This window comes from Chiloscyllium plagiosum, unplaced genomic scaffold, assembly GCF_037043375.1.
Source record: "Chiloscyllium plagiosum isolate Xiang-an unplaced genomic scaffold, Cpla_swu_hap1 HiC_scaffold_40, whole genome shotgun sequence".
In the NCBI taxonomy this organism is placed as follows: Eukaryota; Metazoa; Chordata; class Chondrichthyes; order Orectolobiformes; family Hemiscylliidae; genus Chiloscyllium; species Chiloscyllium plagiosum.
In genome coordinates, this window is record NW_028270178.1 from 1,391,936 (window position 1) to 1,407,570 (window position 15,635).

The 15,635-nt window shown below is 48.0% G+C and overlaps 1 protein-coding gene across 3 annotated transcripts in view; it reads left to right on the forward strand.

Moving 5' to 3' along the window:
* Positions 1–268: 268 nt before the first annotated feature.
* The window catches only part of LOC122542955 (signaling lymphocytic activation molecule-like), a 35,220-nt gene continuing 19,853 nt past the window's right edge, over positions 269–15,635 (forward strand). Inside the window, exons 1-6 of one of the 3 annotated variants that reach the window (XM_087981560.1) lie at positions 269–387; positions 2,634–2,963; positions 6,296–6,586; positions 7,679–7,804; positions 8,430–8,545; positions 10,836–10,924. In XM_087981560.1, the coding sequence (XP_087837686.1) occupies positions 315–387; positions 2,634–2,963; positions 6,296–6,586; positions 7,679–7,804; positions 8,430–8,545; positions 10,836–10,919 (1,020 nt within the window). In that variant the 5' untranslated portion in view covers positions 269–314 and the 3' untranslated portion in view covers positions 10,920–10,924. Of the gene's footprint in view, positions 388–2,633; positions 2,964–6,295; positions 6,587–7,678; positions 7,805–8,429; positions 8,546–10,835; positions 11,900–15,635 lie in introns of those variants that run through there. The other 2 variants (XM_043681099.2, XM_087981561.1) reach the window with 2 other exon arrangements.

Consider the following 15,635-nt stretch of genomic DNA (forward strand, 5'->3'; position numbering starts at 1 on the left):
TCATAGACAGGTCCCCTGACCCCTCTGCTTCCGGCTGTGGAGACGACCACCTGCAAGCTCTGGGAAGGGGTTAGGAGTCACAGCTAGTCACAATGGGGTAATTCAGAGAGAGAGGGGGACCAGGGGAATGACAGGCAACACAGAGGGGTACAGAAATGCATCGAGAGGCGTCTACACTGCCTGGTGTTTGGAGGGTGGTGTATTTGTCTCAGTCAAGTGCGTCTTGTTTCTGGATCTTGCTTGCAGAGTCATTTCTGTTCAGATCGCTTCCTCGTTTTACAATCTCAATCAGTTCCTCTTCACTCTCTTCCTCGATGGCGACATGTAATTTTAATGCGAGATGGACTTGTGTGCTGCTCGTTGCTCTCCTCTCTGTCTTCTGCGTCAGTGAGTAACAACTTTTGTGTTCATTTTAGTTTAAAATTCAGCCCTCACTTCTCCAAAGCTTTCCCCAGTACACATGTGAAGGCCATTCAGCTCATTGTGCTTGACCAGCTGGAAGGTCTCACCGAGGAAACAACCTAAAATCCATTCTGTCCCATTCCTTCCCTTTAACCCCTCTCTCAGAATTTTTGGCTTTTTCCATGAAACATTCCTTCACCTCCTTCGTATTCGACGTCCTCATTCTTGATCACACCACCCCACCATTTGGTCAGCGACAGGCTCTGTGAAAGCTCTGGCAGGCGTTTCTTTGGCCGGTTCATCTGTCATCATGAAACAGAAGTTACCAACAGTTTTCTTTACAAACACCGCCAGGTTGTTGAGACTTACAGACCAACTTCAAGAAAGCAATCAGCATCTAACCTCATGCCATCCCGGTCCTGGGTGGGATTGATTCAGATAGTGTAGAGGCAGCTTTACTCTGTATCTAACCCCGTGCTGTCCCTGTCCTGCGAGTGTTTGATGAGGGACAGTGTAGAGGGAGCATTACTCTGTATCTAACCCCGTGCTGTCCCTGTCCTGGGAGGGTTTCATGGGGACAGTGTAGAGGGAGCTTTACTCTGTATCTAACCCCGTGCTGTCCCTGTCCTGCAAGTGTTTGATGGGGGACAGTGTAGAGGGAGCTTTACTCTGTATCTAACCCTGCGCTGTCCCTGTGCTGGGAGTGTTTGATGGGGGACAGTGTAGAGAGAGCTTTACTTTGTATCTAACCCCGTGCTGTCCATGTCCTGGGAGTGTTTGATGAGGGACAGTGTAGAAGGAGCTTTACACTGTATCTAACCCCGTGCTGTCCCTGTCCTGGGAGGGTTTGATGGGGGACAGTGTAGAGGGAGCTTTACTCTGTATCTAACCCCGTGCTGTCCCTGACCTGGGAGTGTTTGATTGCGGACAGTGTAGAGGGAGCTTTTCTCTGTATCTAACCCCGTGCTGTCCCTGTCCTGGGAGGGTTTGATGGGGGACAGTGTAGAAGGAGCTTTACTCTGTATCTAACCCCGTGCTGTCCCTGTCCTGGGAGTGTTTGATGGGGGACAGTGTAGAGGGAGCTTTTCTCTGTATCTAACCCCGTGCTGTCCCTGTCCTGGGAGGGTTTGATGGGGGACAGTGTAGAGGGAGCTTTACTCTGTATCTAACCCCGTGCTGTCCCTGTCCTGGGAGTGTGTGATGGGGACAGTGTAGAGGGAGCTTTACTCTGTATCTAACCCCGTGCTGTCCCTGTCCTGGGAGTGTTTGATGGGGGACAGTATCGAGGGAGCTTTACTCTGTATCTAACCCCGTGCTGTCCCTGTCCTGACAGCGTTTGATGGGGGACAGTGTAGAGGGAGCATTACTCTGTATCTAACCCCGTGCTGTCCCTGTCCTGAGAGCGTTGATGGGCGACAGTATAGAGGGAACTTTATTCTGTATCTAACCCCGTGCTGTCCTGTCCTGAGAGCATTTGATGGGGGACAGTGTAGAGTGAGCTTTACTCTGTATCTAACCCCGTGCTGTCCCTGTCCTGGGAGTGTTTGATGGGGGACAGTGTAGAGGGAGCTTTACTCTGTACCTAACCCCGTGCTGTCCCTGTCCTGGGAGTGTTTGAAGGGGACAGTGTAGAGGGAGCTTTACTCAGTATCTAACCCCGTGCTGTCCCTGTCCTGGGAGTGTTTGATGGGGGACAGTATAGAGGGAGCTTTACTCTGTATCTAACCCTGTGCTGTCCCTGTCCTGGGAGTGTTTGATGGGGACAGTGTAGAGGGAGCTTTACTCTGTATCTAACCCCGTGCTGTCCCTGTCCTGGGAGTGTTTGAAGGGGACAGTGTAGAGGGAGCTTTACTCTGTATCTAACCCCGTGCTGTCCCTGTCCTGGGAGTGTTTGATGGGGGGACAGTGTAGAGGGGGCTTACTCTGTATCTAACCCCGTGCTGTCCCTGTCCTGAGAGCGTTTGATGGGGGACAGTGTAGAGGGAGCTTTACTCTGTATCTAACCCCGTGCTGTCCCTGTCCTGAGAGCGTTTGATGGGGCACTGTGCAGACAGATAATACTCTGCAATTTCTTTCTTGCCACATTTCTATTCATTGTCTCAATGATCAGTTCCAAAGTAATGATTTGCCTTTGTGTGTCTTTTAGATATATTGCAGAGCTTTTCATGTCTCATAGTGTTCTTCAATGACTTCGCTTGTCTTTTTCCACACTGACTGACTGTGTCCTCTAGTTCCCTTAGTTCATAGTGAAGACATCCATCTGTCTGTGAATGGATCCCTGGGTCAGTCCGTTTCCCTACCAATGGTGATCCATAACAGATCAATGGAGATTGAGATTGTCTGGATTCAACCTTCACCCAGAATCAAAATAGCAAGATATATGGATGGGAATGTGAAATATTTTGGCAGTGAGGAATACAAGAAACGGATACATTTGCACCCTGAGAACTTCAGTCTTCAAATCAATGACTTACAGAGGGAAGATGCTGGGAACTATGAGGTAATTGTAACACCAGATTCGGGAAAGGAAATATCTGAGAAAGTTCGACTGGCCGTGTACGGTGAGTGAGACTCAACTGAACCTACTTTGCTATCACCTTTTTTGAAATCTGTCTCATGATAAGAGGATGTGATGTACTACTTGTATTGTCACAAGACTATTAACTCAGAGAGCAGGATTTCGAATTCCATAAACATCTGGAATTAAGTTTAATGATGGTCATAAAACCACAGTTGAGTGTCAGAAATGTTCTTCAGGGAAATAAATCTGCCATTGTTGCTTGTTCTCACTCACAGATGTCATAGAGTCACAGAGACGTACAGCATGGAAATAGACGCTTCGGCCCAACCTGTCCATGCTGACCTGATATCCCAACCCAATCTAGTCCCACCTGCCAGCACCCGGCCCATATCCCTCCAAACCCTTCCTATTCATATACCCATCCAGATGCCTTTTAAATGCTGTAATTGTACCAGCCCCCACCACATCCTCTGGCAGCTCATTCCATACACGTACCACCCTCTGGGTGAAAAAGGTGCCCCTTAGATCTCACTTATAGCTTTCCCCTCTCACCCTAAACCTATGCCCTCTAGTTCTGGACTCCCCCACCCCAGGGGAAAAGACTTTGTCTATTTACCCTATCCATGCCCCTCATGGTTTTGTAAACCTCTATAAGGTCACCCCTTAGCCCCCGACGCTCCAGGGAAAACAGCCCCAGCCTGTTCAGCCTCTCCCTGTAGCTCAAACCCTCCAACCCTGGCAACATCCTTGTAAATCGTTTCTGAACCCTTTCAAGTTTCACAACATCTTTCCGATCGGAAGGAGACCAGAATTGCACGCAATATTCCAATCGCCTTCAGTGATTCAATGTATTTAACTCTTAACTGCCTTCTGAAAAGGCCTTGCAAGCCAATTTCTACCAGGTCACAACAAAGAAATGAAATCAGATGGACCACCTGACAGGAACCTCAGTGCCAGGAGCGACCACAGCAGGAACAGCCCTCTCGACCCTGTGAGGTCCTCCTTCCTTACATCTGGCGATGATTGACAAAATTGGGAGACTTCAACAGTTTCCTCATTTCCCCTCCCCCCACCTCACCCCAGTTCCAAACTTCCAGCTCAGCACTGTCCCCATGACTTGTCCTACCTGCCTATCTTCTTTTCCACCTATCCACTCCACCCTCTCCTCCCTGACCTATCGCCTTCATCCCCTCCCCCACTCACCTATTGTACAACTATACTACTTTCTCCCCACCCCCACCCTCCTCTAGCTTATCTCTATGCTTCAGGCATAGCACACCTTCACACCTCACTGGTGAGGGAAAATAAACTGGCTTTCTTCAGGCTTGAGTTGGTTAATATTGCAGAGAAAAGGGTCAGCTCTCCCTCTCTTGGGGCTCTGAAGACCTCTTCCCAAACTTTCACACCATAAGCTGTTCGGCTAACTGAGAGTCAATCACATTGTTGTCAGCAGGCAGGAAGGTGCCGGGAGTGGGGTGTGGCCACCGAGAAACAGACCCCACCACCAGGAATATATTTCCCTCCCCACCTGTATCTGCGTTTCGGAGAGACCATTCCCTCTGCCACTCTCTTGTCAGATCTACGCCACCCCCCCCCCACCTCCCCCCCCCCCTTCCCCCCCCCCACCCCCATCACCAGCCCACATCCCACTCCCGGCAGCTTCACTGGCCAGTGCAAGAATTGCAAAACCTGCACCCACATCTCCGCCTCACCTCCATCCAAGGCCCCAAAGGATCCTTCCACATCTGACAGAGATTTACCTGTACTTCCACTCACCTCACCTACTGTAACTGTTGTACTCGATGTGGTGTTCTCTACATTGGGGACACAGGACACCAGTTTGCGGATTGTTTCAGAGAACATCTCTGGGACACATGCATTAAACAACCCCATCGCCCTGTGGCTGAACACTTCAACTCCCCCTCCTATTCCCCTCCCACCCCACCAAGGACATGCAGGTCCTGGGCCTCCTCCATCACCAAACCCTAGCCACCCAACGCCTGGAGGAAGAACGCTTCATCTTCCGCCTTGGGACCCTCCAACCACACAAGATGAATGTGGATTTCACCAGTTTCCTCATCTGCCCTCCTCCCACCTTATCCCAGTCCCAAGCCTCCAACTCAGCACCACCCTCTTGACCCGTCCATCTTCCTTCCAACCTCTCCGCTCCACCCTCCTCTCCGACCTATCACCTTCATCCCCACCTTCATCTACTTATCGCGTTCCCAACTACTTACCCCCAGCCCCACCACCTCCCATTTATCTCTCAGTCCCCCAGCTGACAAGCCACATTCGTGATGAAGGACCTATGCCCAAAATGTTGATTCTCCTGTTCCTCGGATGCTACCTGACCTGCTGTGTTTTTCCAGCGCCACACTCTCAATCAAGTGGGCTGCTTTGAACTGGGTGATGTCAAACGTCTAGACTGTTGTTGGAGCTGCCCCCATCCAGGCAGGTGAGGAATATTCTATCACATTCCTGACTTGTGTGGACAAGTTTTGGGGAATAAGATGTGAAGTAATCCTAGCCTCTGACCTGCTCTTGTAGCCACTGCATTCATATAGTTAGCCCAGCTGGTTAATGGTAATCCCCGCGATGTTTGACCTGATGCCAAGGAGACGTCATGTAGTCCGGGGTTAGTCTTGAGTCAATCCCTGTATATCGCTGTATCGCCACCTCTGCTGGGCCTGTCCAGCTGATGGGACAGGACATAACCAATGATGGGGAGACCGGTGTCTGGGATATTGTCTGGAAGATATGATTTCATGAGTGTGACTGTGTCAGGCTGATCCTTGACTTAGTCTTTGGGATTGCTCTCAACGTGGGTCCAAAAGGTAGGTAAATTGACAATTTTGTGATTTTGTACAAAAAAGTCTTTAACATTTATGAAAACTCTGGGAATAGTGGGGGTTTCATTTTGAGTGTGATACCCCAGTGAGATGTAACAATTGACATAATTGCAGCTTTACAAATCTGCACTGGCACAGCAAGAGGTGTCTCAAAGTGCATCTCAAGATCCTTTTGCCAACCTATCAGCGCCTCACAATTAATCATACTCAAAATAAATTCTTTATGAAATGCTGATATTGCTAGTTTATAATTTCTTTGTAAGCAATGGTGTCATAATTTATGCGGCTCATAGTTGCACACTCATTCACTCTTTGTGTATTCATCTATTCATAATGATACCTGGAACTTGTTTGAACTCAGCGGATGAGGGAAAGTGTTAATGTGTCGGGTTGAGGAATGAGCAGGAATGAAACGTTCCCTGGAGTGGATCTGAATCGGGGCACAGGGGGTGTAGAATTGAGCTGCCAACAAGGGTCTCCATTGCTTCCTCATATGTCTCTCGTTTCTTGATCTCAATGTCAGAGCCTGTGACAGGAGCTGCCATCCGTGTTGTAAACTCTACCACGTGGAACTGCAATGTGACCCTGAGGTGCTCAGTAACAACAGGCAGTAACGTCAGCTTCACCTGGTGGACAGGACAAGAAATATCAGGAAATGACAGCGCCCATCGTCTCTCGGAATACAGAGAGAGTTTGCAGATTTCGTTCACAGGGGAAACCGATGACAGTGTTGTCAGGTGTGAGGCCAGGAATCCAGTCAGTCACGGGACTGCAGAGATAATTCTGAAAGATGTCTGTAATGGAAATGTACCTGGTGAGTGTCACAGAGCAAAATGAGATGTTGTAGTCAGGTATTAAAACTATCCTGGGATTGTTTGATTAGGGTAGTGTATAGGGAGCTTTACTCTGTATCTAACCCCGTGCTGTCCCTGTCCTGGGAGTGTTTGATGGGGGACAGTGTAGAGGGAGCTTTACTCTGTATCGAACCCCGTGCTGTCCCTGTCCTGGGAGTGTTTGATGGGGGGACAGTGTAGAGGGAGCTTTACTCTGTATCTAACCCCGTGCTGTCCCTGTCCTGGGAGTGTTTGATGGGGGACAGTGTAGAGGGAGCTTTACTCTGTATCTAACCCCGTGCTGTCCCTGTCCTGGGAGTGTTTGATGGGAGACAGTGTCGAGTAGACTTTACTCAGTGTCAGATCCCATGATGTATAATAGACCTAAGTTCAGGAAACCAAATGGAGAAACAATTTGGGTTTAGAGTCAGCCTGGGAATCATAAAAAAATTAACAAGGGAAATTCTCTGTTCATGAAAGCAAAGCTAGCTGAAGGGAGTTGACAGATTAGGTTGTAGGATCGGTCAACACAGATGCAGGAGCAGGCATTTCAGGAGATATTTCAGAATATACACAATAGAGATATTCTGATGAGTAAGAAAAGATCCAAAGGAGAAGCGCACTATTCATGGTTAACCAGTAAGGGTAAAGGTAGTAACAAATGGAAAGGAAAAGCATGTAACATTGCAAAGACAGGCAGCAGCTCAGAAGAAGGGGAGTCAATGGTTAGGGGGAAAATGCAGGGAGGTGGTGTGAGGATTGTCAGACCAGCCAAGATTAAACGATGGTGCAGACTCAAGGGGTCAAATAGCCTACTCCTAGATTGAGCTAGATTAATATTGGTAGAGTTACCGTCAGTAACACATCACACTGGGGGTGGGGGAGAGAGGTTACTGAGTGACAGTGTGAGGGAGCTGGATTAACATCAGGAGAGGTACAGTCAATGACTGATGATGGTGAAGAGTGGTTATTGAGTGCGTGTGTGAGAGGACTATTTGAGTGAATGCATATAGCACTGTTTTTGCAATTTGCATTAATCTAACTGAAAAGATTTCTTTCTTTCCCATTTACAGAGTTATCAACAGGCTCATCTTACTTGCAACTGCTTCTGGTTATACCTTTACTAGTTATCACACTGTGCTTGGTATGTTTTTTGATGAAACGAGCTGCGTTGAGGAAAACATGTCTGTGTTGTGAAGGCAAGTGGTTGAAACTAAGTTTCCATGGCCAAGGGGCTTCTGACCTTGGGTTGAGGGGGAATACAGCATTGTCCCTTGTGGGAAAGCAGGAATGAGGGGAAGGGGCTCATTGAGGTTCGAGCAGGATTTATCGCAATTTGAGGAAAGGGCCCACTCTGCAGTGGAACTGAGACCTATAGACAGGCACACACAGACAGACAGGCCCAGAAATACCCCAGGTTCCAGTGGTCTCTGTCCCTCCCACCAGGGTTAGTGTTGAAATAGGAACAATACCAGCCAGGGCCCACAGGACCCTCCCGTAGATTAGTCAGGCAGTCGGTGGAGGTGAATTCTCATCACTCTCCTGGTGAATCAACTTGGGCACTGAATAGAGAGGTGAGGAAGTGAAGACACAAGGAGTGGAATAGCAAAGCTAGAAATGGCAGTGAGTAAATGGAGTTAGGACACCAATGGGTGTTGAATCAGAGCAGACTGATTCTGAACTGGGAATGAGTGCAGGTGGAGGGTTGGTTGGGGGATGAGGAGTGGCTGGGGGAGTGACAGGCTGTGAGCAAGGCCCCGAATGATGGGGTTCGGTCAGTAAATACACAGGTCACTCACTATTGTTTATCCTTCCATTTCAAAGCTTCAAAAAAGCAGCAAGAGATGCAGGATATGGACAACACATTCACTGTTTACTCACAAGTGCAACCAATAACTAGACAGGAACGAAATCACCTTCCTCCTGAAGGAAATGAAACGGTAATAGGAAACCGGGACTGTGGGAGGACATATTTCACCCCCAGAGGCTGAACATTCGCTGGTTCACTGAACCCCTCCCCCTTCTTAATACGTTCTGTCCATCTGTGTCTCACCATGGTTCTTCTGAGCCCTAGAATTACACACATAGCAAGATGATGGAAAAAGTGAGGACTGCAGATGCTGGAGATCAGAGCTGAAAATGTGTTGCTGGAAAAGCGCAGCAGGTCAGGCAGCATCCAGGGAACAGGAGAATCGACGTTTCGGGCATAAGCCCGAAACGTCGATTCTCCTGTTCCCTGGATGCTGCCTGACCTGCTGCACTTTTCCAGCAACACATTTTCAGCTCAAGATGATGGAAAAGGTTGCCTCACCTTACACACAACACACACACACACAAACACACACACCACACACACACACAACACGCACACACACACACAACACATATATCACACACACATACTCACACAACACACACACACCACACACACACCCCACACACACACACACACAAACACACACACCACACACACACAACACACACACACACACCCCACACACACACAACACATACACCACACACACACACATTCACACACACACACACCCCCCCCACACACACACCCCACACACACACACACAACACACACACACACCCCACACACACACAACACATACACCACACACACACAACACATACACCACATACACACACTCACACAACACACACACACCACACACACACACACCCCACACACACACAACACATACACCACACACACACACACTCACACAACACACACACACAACACACACACACACCCCATACACACACAACACATACACAACACACACCACACACACACACTCACACAACACACACACACAACACACACACACACCCCACACACACACACACACACCACACACACACACAACACACACACACACCCCACACACACACAACACATACACCACACACACACAACACATACACAACACACACACACCACACACACACACACACCCCACACACACAACACATACACCACACACACACACACACTCACACAACACACACACACAACACACACACACACCCCATACACACACAACACATACACAACACACACCACACACACACACACACACTCACACAACACACACACCACACACACACAACACACACACACCCCACACACACAACACATACACAACACACACCACACACACACACTCACACACACACACACACACACACACACACACACACACACACAACACGTCTGTTCTGTCACTGTCTTTCATCCGATCAGACTCCCAATATCAACTGAAGGATGTTCAACATCATTTCCATTACAAAATCCTCCTGTATTTTGATGACCCAGTATGGAGTGAGGGATTAGATTCACAATCACATACTCATGTACACAATGGTATGACACCACCCCCCCACCGCCCCAGATTTCACTGGGACATACACCCAAACACACTAACCTTCACTGTCCCGAATCCACTCTGAAGGGCTTTCAATGGTATTCCCAAATGAATCCCCAGTATCCACATTCTAGGGGCATGATTGACCAGAAACTGAACTGGTCTAGCCATATAAACCCATGCCAAACACAAAAAATATACGGTGGCTGCAACAGCAGGTCAGAGCTTGGGATACTACAGCAAGTAACTGACCTGCAGACTCCCCAAAAGCCTGTCCCACCATCTACTAGGCACAGGTCAGGAGGGTGAGGAAATACTCCCCACTTGCCCTGGATGGGGACAGCTCCAACAACACTCATGAAGCTCGACTCCATCCAGACAAAGCAGCCCCCGCTTGATTGGCCCCACACTCACAAACATCCCCTCCCTCCCTCCTTCCACCGACACTCAGTAGCAGTGATGTGTACCATCTACAAGGTGCACTGCAGAAATTCACCAAAGATCCTCAACACAACCTTCCAAATCCACGACCACTTCCATCTAGAAGGACAAGGGCAGCAGATACGCCCCTTACAATTCCCCATCAAAGCTCCTCACCATCCTGACTCGGAAATATATCACCGTTCCCTTCAGTGTGGCTGGGTCAGAATCCTGGAATTCCCTCCCTCAGGGGCATTCTGGGTCTACCCACAGCACACAGACTGCAGCGGGTGAAGTGGGCAACTTACCACCACCTTCTCAAGGGGGGCAACTAGGGACGGGCAATAAATCCTGACCCAGTCAGCCATGCCCCACAAATGAATGAAAAGAATGTTTGTACTTTCTTCACAAACCAGACTTTCTTTTTCTGTAGAACGTGATGCGCCATGAGACCGATGAGCTACCAATGACAGTGTATGTTACCGTCAAGCCACATGGAAACCAAGGCCTTACATAGAAAATGTGAGGGAATTCTCATCCAGTTCAATCCAGGATAAGCTCAGATCCCTGCTTGCTCTCTACTTTGTGAGCTCAACCCAGCCTGGGTCAACAAGAAGGGAGGATGGGATTTAGTCCTGAGCCATAGATCAAAGAAAATTCCACTCTTCCCACCTCACCCGTTCTAGATTTTATAAATTTAAAAATCACACAACACCAGGTTATAGTCTAACAGGTTTATTTGGAAGTATTAGCTTTCAAAGTGCTGCTTGATTAGATTCCCTACAGTGTGGAAACAGGCCCTTCGGCCCAACCAGTCCACACTGACCCTCCGAAGAGTAACCCACCCAGACCCATTTCCCTCTGACTAATGCACCTACACTACAGGCAGTTTAGCATGGCCAATTCCCCTGGCCTGCACAAGGGAACTGCAGCACCCAGAGGAAACCCACGCAGTCACGGGGAGAATGTGCAAACTCCACACAGACAGTTGCCCTGAGGCTGGAATCGAACCTGGGTCCCTGGTGCTGTGAGGCAGCCGTGCTAACCACTGAGCCACCGTGCCGCCGCATGCTAGTGCTTCCAAATAAACCTATTGGACTATAACCTGGTGTTGTGTGATTTTTAACTTTGTCCACCCCAATCCAACACCACCTCCTCCAAATCAAATGTTATAAGGTATCTTTGCTGACTGTTTTGAGTTTCGTTTTGACATCCTTTCCATTGTTGCCGAGAACTCTGTTTAGAAAGTCAAATGAATCTGAAAATGCAGCCATTCGACGTGTGCTTAAGACAGACAGAAAGACAAGTGTATACTGCTTTTGTTCTATATTTACATTTTTTTAAAAAACTGCAAACAACATAAGGAATTGATGCAGGAGCAGGCTATTCAGTTCCGCATGTCTGCACTGTAATTGATAAGGATCAAGGCTGTTTGTTAACTTGTGTACTGTTCTCTCAGCCACCTTTTAGAAACTATAAAATTGCTCTTAGATTCTGCCCCAGTGTTTTGAGCAGCTGGAATGAAAAGAATATGACAGTGACCTTGAGCAATGCCCCGTGAGACCTGTAACACATTGAAAAGGGTAAAGCACCTTTTCCTCTCTGACCCCCAACATCACACTAACCAGGAGCAATGTCACCGTGAGACCTGTTAGTGAGACCTATAACACACAGGAAAGTATAAAGCACCTTCTCCTATCTGACCCTCACCATCACACTAACCTGGAGCAACATCACCGTGAGTCCTGTTAGTGAGACCTATAACACACAGGAAAGTATAAAGCACCTTCTCCTATCTGACCCTCACCATCACACTAACCTGGAGCAATGTCACCGTGAGACCTGTTAGTGAGACCTATAACACACAGGAAAGTATAAAGCACCTTCTCCTATCTGACCCTCACCATCACACTAACCAGGAGCAATGTCACCGTGAGACCTGTTAGTGAGACCTATAACACACAGGAAAGTATAAAGCACCTTCTCCTATCTGACCCTCACCATCACACTAACCTGGAGCAACATCACCGTGAGTCCTGTTAGTGAGACCTATAACACACAGGAAAGTATAAAGCACCTTCTCCTATCTGACCCTCACCATCACACTAACCTGGAGCAATGTCACCGTGAGACCTGTTAGTGAGACCTATAACACACAGGAAAGTATAAAGCACCTTCTCCTATCTGACCCTCACCATCACACTAACCTGGAGCAACATCACCGTGAGACCTGTTAGTGAGACCTATAACACACAGGAAAGTATAAAGCACCTTCTCCTATCTGACCCTCACCATCACACTAACCTGGAGCAATGTCACCGTGAGACCTGTTAGTGAGACCTATAACACACAGGAAAGTATAAAGCACCTTCTCCTATCTGACCCTCACCATCACACTAACCAGGAGCAATGTCACCGTGAGACCTGTTAGTGAGACCTATAACACACAGGAAAGTATAAAGCACCTTCTCCTATCTGACCCTCACCATCACACTAACCAGGAGCAATGTCACCGTGAGTCCTGTTAGTGAGACCTATAACACACAGGAAAGTATAAAGCACCTTCTCCTATCTGACCCTCACCATCACACTAACCAGGAGCAATGTCACCGTGAGTCCTGTTAGTGAGACCTATAACACACAGGAAAGTATAAAGCACCTTCTCCTATCTGACCCTCACCATCACACTAACCAGGAGCAACATCACCGTGAGACCTGTTAGTGAGACCTATAACACACAGGAAAGTATAAAGCACCTTCTCCTATCTGACCCTCACCATCACACTAACCTGGAGCAATGTCACCGTGAGTCCTGTTAGTGAGACCTATAACACACAGGAAAGTATAAAGCACCTTCTCCTATCTGACCCTCACTATCACACTAACCTGGAGCAACATCACCGTGAGTCCTGTTAGTGAGACCTATAACACACAGGAAAGTATAAAGCACCTTCTCCTATCTGACCCTCACCATCACACTAACCTGGAGCAACATCACCGTGAGACCTGTTAGTGAGACCTATAACACACAGGAAAGTATAAAGCACCTTCTCCTATCTGACCCTCACCATCACACTAACCTGGAGCAACATCACCGTGAGTCCTGTTAGTGAGACCTATAACACACAGGAAAGTATAAAGCACCTTCTCCTATCTGACCCTCACCATCACACTAACCTGGAGCAACATCACCGTGAGTCCTGTTAGTGAGACCTATAACACACAGGAAAGTATAAAGCACCTTCTCCTATCTGACCCTCACCATCACAGTAACCAGGAGCAACATCACCGTGAGACCTGTTAGTGAGACCGAAAACACACAGGAAAGTATAAAGCACCTTCTCCTATCTGACCCTCACCATCACACTAACCAGGAGCAATGTCACCGTGAGACCTGTTAGTGAGACCTATAACACACAGGAAAGTATAAAGCACCTTCTCCTATCTGACCCTCACCATCACACTAACCAGGAGCAATGTCACCGTGAGTCCTGTTAGTGAGACCTATAACACACAGGAAAGTATAAAGCACCTTCTCCTATCTGACCCTCACCATCACACTAACCAGGAGCAACATCACCGTGAGTCCTGTTAGTGAGACCTATAACACACAGGAAAGTATAAAGCACCTTCTCCTATCTGACCCTCACCATCACACTAACCTGGAGCAACATCACCGTGAGACCTGTTAGTGAGACCTATAACACACAGGAAAGTATAAAGCACCTTCTCCTATCTGACCCTCACCATCACACTAACCTGGAGCAACATCACCGTGAGTCCTGTTAGTGAGACCTATAACACACAGGAAAGTATAAAGCACCTTCTCCTATCTGACCCTCACCATCACACTAACCTGGAGCAACATCACCGTGAGACCTGTTAGTGAGACCTATAACACACAGGAAAGTATAAAGCACCTTCTCCTATCTGACCCTCACCATCACAGTAACCAGGAGCAACATCACCGTGAGACCTGTTAGTGAGACCGAAAACACACAGGAAAGTATAAAGCACCTTCTCCTATCTGACCCTCACCATCACACTAACCTGGAGCAACATCACCGTGAGTCCTGTTAGTGAGACCTATAACACACAGGAAAGTATAAAGCACCTTCTCCTATCTGACCCTCACCATCACACTAACCTGGAGCAATGTCACCGTGAGTCCTGTTAGTGAGACCTATAACACACAGGAAAGTATAAAGCACCTTCTCCTATCTGACCCTCACCATCACACTAACCTGGAGCAACATCACCGTGAGTCCTGTTAGTGAGACCTATAACACACAGGAAAGTATAAAGCACCTTCTCCTATCTGACCCTCACCATCACACTAACCTGGAGCAATGTCACCGTGAGACCTGTTAGTGAGACCTATAACACACAGGAAAGTATAAAGCACCTTCTCCTATCTGACCCTCACCATCACACTAACCTGGAGCAATGTCACCGTGAGACCTGTTAGTGAGACCTATAACACACAGGAAAGTATAAAGCACCTTACCCTATCTGACCCTCACCATCACACTAACCTGGAGCAATGTCACCGTGAGACCTGTTAGTGAGACCTATAACACACAGGAAAGTATAAAGCACCTTCTCCTATCTGACCCTCACCATCACACTAACCTGGAGCAATGTCACCGTGAGTCCTCTTAGTGAGACCTATAACACACAGGAAAGTATAAAGCACCTTCTCCTATCTGACCCTCACCATCACACTAACCTGGAGCAATGTCACCGTGAGTCCTGTTAGTGAGACCTATAACACACAGGAAAGTATAAAGCACCTTCTCCTATCTGACCCTCACCATCACACTAACCTGGAGCAATGTCACCGTGAGTCCTGTTAGTGAGACCTATAACACACAGGAAAGTATAAAGCACCTTCTCCTATCTGACCCTCACCATCACACTAACCTGGAGCAACATCACCGTGAGTCCTGTTAGTGAGACCTATAACACACAGGAAAGTATAAAGCACCTTCTCCTATCTGACCCTCACCATCACACTAACCTGGAGCAATGTCACCGTGAGACCTGTTAGTGAGACCTATAACACACAGGAAAGTATAAAGCACCTTCTCCTATCTGACCCTCACCATCACACTAACCTGGAGCAATGTCACCGTGAGACCTGTTAGTGAGACCTATAACACACAGGAAAGTATAAAGCACCTTCTCCTATCTGACCCTCACCATCACACTAACCAGGAGCAACATCACTGTG